Source organism: Solanum lycopersicum, chromosome 1 (genome assembly GCF_036512215.1).
Source record: "Solanum lycopersicum chromosome 1, SLM_r2.1".
Classification (NCBI taxonomy): domain Eukaryota; kingdom Viridiplantae; phylum Streptophyta; class Magnoliopsida; order Solanales; family Solanaceae; genus Solanum; species Solanum lycopersicum.
In genome coordinates, this window is record NC_090800.1 from 7,974,617 (window position 1) to 7,977,926 (window position 3,310).

Below are 3,310 nucleotides of genomic sequence, written 5' to 3' on the forward strand. Positions count from 1 at the left end.
TTAAGACACCAATTGTTGGGGTGATATATTTAGCTTCCGCATTTCGTACTTATAAGGAACTCAATGTTGGAGATTCTTGCTAAGTGTTAGTATTTTTACTCATTTGTTGGTTTAGTTGGGGTAATATGTTGGATTGGTTTACCTATTTGTTGGAAACATAGGTGCCATCACGACTTGCAAATTTGGATCGTGGCAAATTTGGTATCAGAGCCCTAGGTTCATCGGTCCTAAGAGTACAAGAGCAATTTCTAGTAGAGTCTTGCGGATCGGTATGAAGACGTCCATACCTATCTTCGAGAGGCTATAGGACATTTACGAAATATTCTGTTCATTTATTCATTATCGTGCACACTTGACCTTGTAGAAATTGTAATCTTTATATCTCTTTCTCTCTCAGATGGCGAGGAATCGTACATTGGCAAGTGGTGGTCAAGATCCTATTCCTGCGCTTGTTTCTGGGAACACTGTTCGAGGTAGATGTAGGGGACGAGCTCGTGGTCGGGGTAGGGGTCGTATTGCAGCACGTGTGGATGGTCAATTACCAAGAGCTACCCAGGGTCGTGATAGGACCGTACCTCATGATGCAGAGGTTATTCATGGGGATGTGCAAGATCGTGTCGAGGGGGATGGGCCAGCTCAGGCTCCACCAGTATTATTGTCCCAACAGTGCTTCAAGATACCTTGGCTCGTATGTTAGGAATCCTAGAGGAGATGGCGCAGATAGGATCTTTTCCTGTCACTTCTGATGGCTCACTGACCCGTGTTGGAGGTCAAACTCCAGATTCGATAGTTGCTCCAGATTCTCAGATTCCTAGGACTCAGCCAGCTGCCGCTGTAGCTCCTCGTTTGGATAGTATGGAGTTTCCAGATATGACATCACATTTGGTGAACAGGCCTTCTATGACAATTGACGAGCAAAAGATGTTTGGGAGGTTCAGACTAATGAATCCTCCTACTTATACAGGTGACTTAGCTGAGGATGCATATGAATTTATAGTTAGTTGTCATAAGAGGTTGCATAATCTTGTATTAGTGGAGTCCCATGGAGTTGACTACACCGCGTTTCAGATGACTAGCTCTGCTAAGCAGTGGTGGAGGGATTATATTAGTAGTAGGCCAGCTGGATCCCATACACTATCCTGGACTCAGTTTACTCAGGTATTTCTATCCAAATTTATTCCACGCAGTGAGAGGGAGCGCAAGAGGGCCGAGTTTGAGAGTTGCAGCAAAATGGTATGTCAATTGCGGAGTATGAGGGTAAATTTCATGCCTTGGATAGGCATTCTTCGATGATACTTCCCACATAGGCTGAGAGAGTGAGAAGGTTTGTTAAAGGGCTAATTATTCCGATCCGCCTAGGAGTTTCTCAGGTTGCTGCTTCTGGTGTTCCATTCCAGAAAGTGGTAGATGCTGCTAAGGAGTTGGAGATCATTCGGCATGAGGGATTTGAGCAGCGAGAGGGCAAGAGGACTCGTTATTCAGCTGATTATGGTGGTTCTCCGCCTAGGAGTCGGGGTTACTTGGGCGGAGGTTATCACCCTCAGTCCAGCAGACCCATTCATGCTACTATACCAGCATCTGAGGCTGGTTACAGTGGGCATAACTCTTCGAGCGCGGTGCATACTTCGCAGGGTTCATCTTCTAGACATGCAGTTCGTGGAGGGCATTTTGGTCATTCAGGTTCCTCTCATCAGCCTACGTCTCGTAGGGGCTATTTTGAGTGTGGTGATATGGGACACTTTGTTAGAGACTACCCTAGGACCAGACGTGGTGTCTTACATCAGGGTTCTCAGGCTTCGACTTCTAGGGATGCACAACCTCCAACTAGGGGTGGTGCACTGAATGGTAGAGGTGGTTTTCATTCAGGTAGAGGTGGTTCTCCTTCTGGTCGAGGTGGTGGTCATGGAGGTTCACAATCTGATGGAGGTCGTTCTCAATGTTATGCTTTTCCAGGTAGGCCAGAGGCTGAAGCCTCAAATGTTGTTATCACAGGTATTATTTCGGTTGGTCATCGACCAACCACTGTATTATTTGATCCAGGATCTACTTATTCTTATGTGTCCACATATTTTGCTCCTAGTCTGGATATATTATGTGAGTCTCTTGATTTGCCGATATATGTTTCTACTCCTGTCGGGGATTCTGTAGTTGTAGATCGGGTGCATCGATTATGTATTGTTACCTTGATGGGGTATGACACTCATGCGGATTTAAAGGTCTTAGATATGATAGATTTTGATGTGATTCTTTGTATGGATTGGTTATCTTCTTACCACGCAATTTTAAATTGCCATGCCAAGATAATTACTTTAGCTATTCCTTGAATTCCAATAGTAGAATGGAGAGGTTCTCTTAGTCACCCTCCTAAGGGTGTGATATCATTTCTTAAAGCTCGTCAGTTAGTACAGAGAGGATGTTTGACTTACTTGGCACACATTCGAGATACTAATGTTGAGACTCCTATGCTTGAGACTATTCCAGTGGTGAGTGAATTTTCAGAGATATTCGCGACCGATTTGCCAGGTCTTCCCCCAGATCGTGATATTAATTTTTGTATTGATGTGGAGCCAGGCAGTCGGCCTATTTCCATTCCTCCTTATCATATGGCACCAGCTGAATTGAAAGAGTTGAAGGAGCAGTTGAAGGATTTGTTGAGCAAAGGTTTTATTAGACCGAGTGTATCTCTTTGGGGTGCTCCAGTGTTATTTGTGAAGAAAAAAGATGGATCTATGCGTATGTGTATTGACTATCGGCAGTTGAACAAGGTAACCATCAGAAATAAGTATCCAATACCTCGTATTGATGATTTATTTGATCAGTTACAGGGTGCTTCAGCTTTCTCCAAAATTGACTTGAGATTTGGCTATCATCAGCTGAAGGTTAGGGCGGAGGATATCCCTAAGACGGCATTTCGAACACATTATGGTCATTACTAGTTTTTGGTGATGTCTTTCGGATTGACTAATGCCCCAGCAGCTTTTATGGAGATGATGAATGGATTGTTCAGACCGTATTTAGATTCCTTTGTTATTGTCTTCATAGATGATATATTGATATACTCACGCACAAAAGAGGAACACGAGCATCATTTGAGGATTGTTCTTGGGATTCTAAAGGAGACGAAGCTTTATGCAAAGTTTTCAAAGTGTGAGTTTTGTCTTAGTTCGGTAGCATTGTTGGGACATGTAGTGTCCAAGGAGGGTATCATGGTGGATCCTAAGAAGATTGAGGCAGTAAGAGATTGGGTCATACTTGCTTTAGTTACTGAGATTTGGAGTTTCTTGGGCCTTCCAGGTTATTATCGACGGTT

At 43.8% G+C, this 3,310-nt stretch overlaps 1 protein-coding gene across 1 annotated transcript; it reads left to right on the forward strand.

Moving 5' to 3' along the window:
- The first annotated feature begins 711 nt into the window (after positions 1 to 711).
- LOC138340895 (uncharacterized) lies at positions 712 to 2,936 on the forward strand. Its single transcript, XM_069293067.1, has 3 exons — positions 712 to 1,233; positions 1,308 to 1,992; positions 2,338 to 2,936. Exons 1-3 carry the CDS (start codon positions 712 to 714, stop codon positions 2,934 to 2,936), a joined length of 1,806 nt encoding a protein of 601 aa, XP_069149168.1.
- Positions 2,937 to 3,310: the final 374 nt, after the last annotated feature.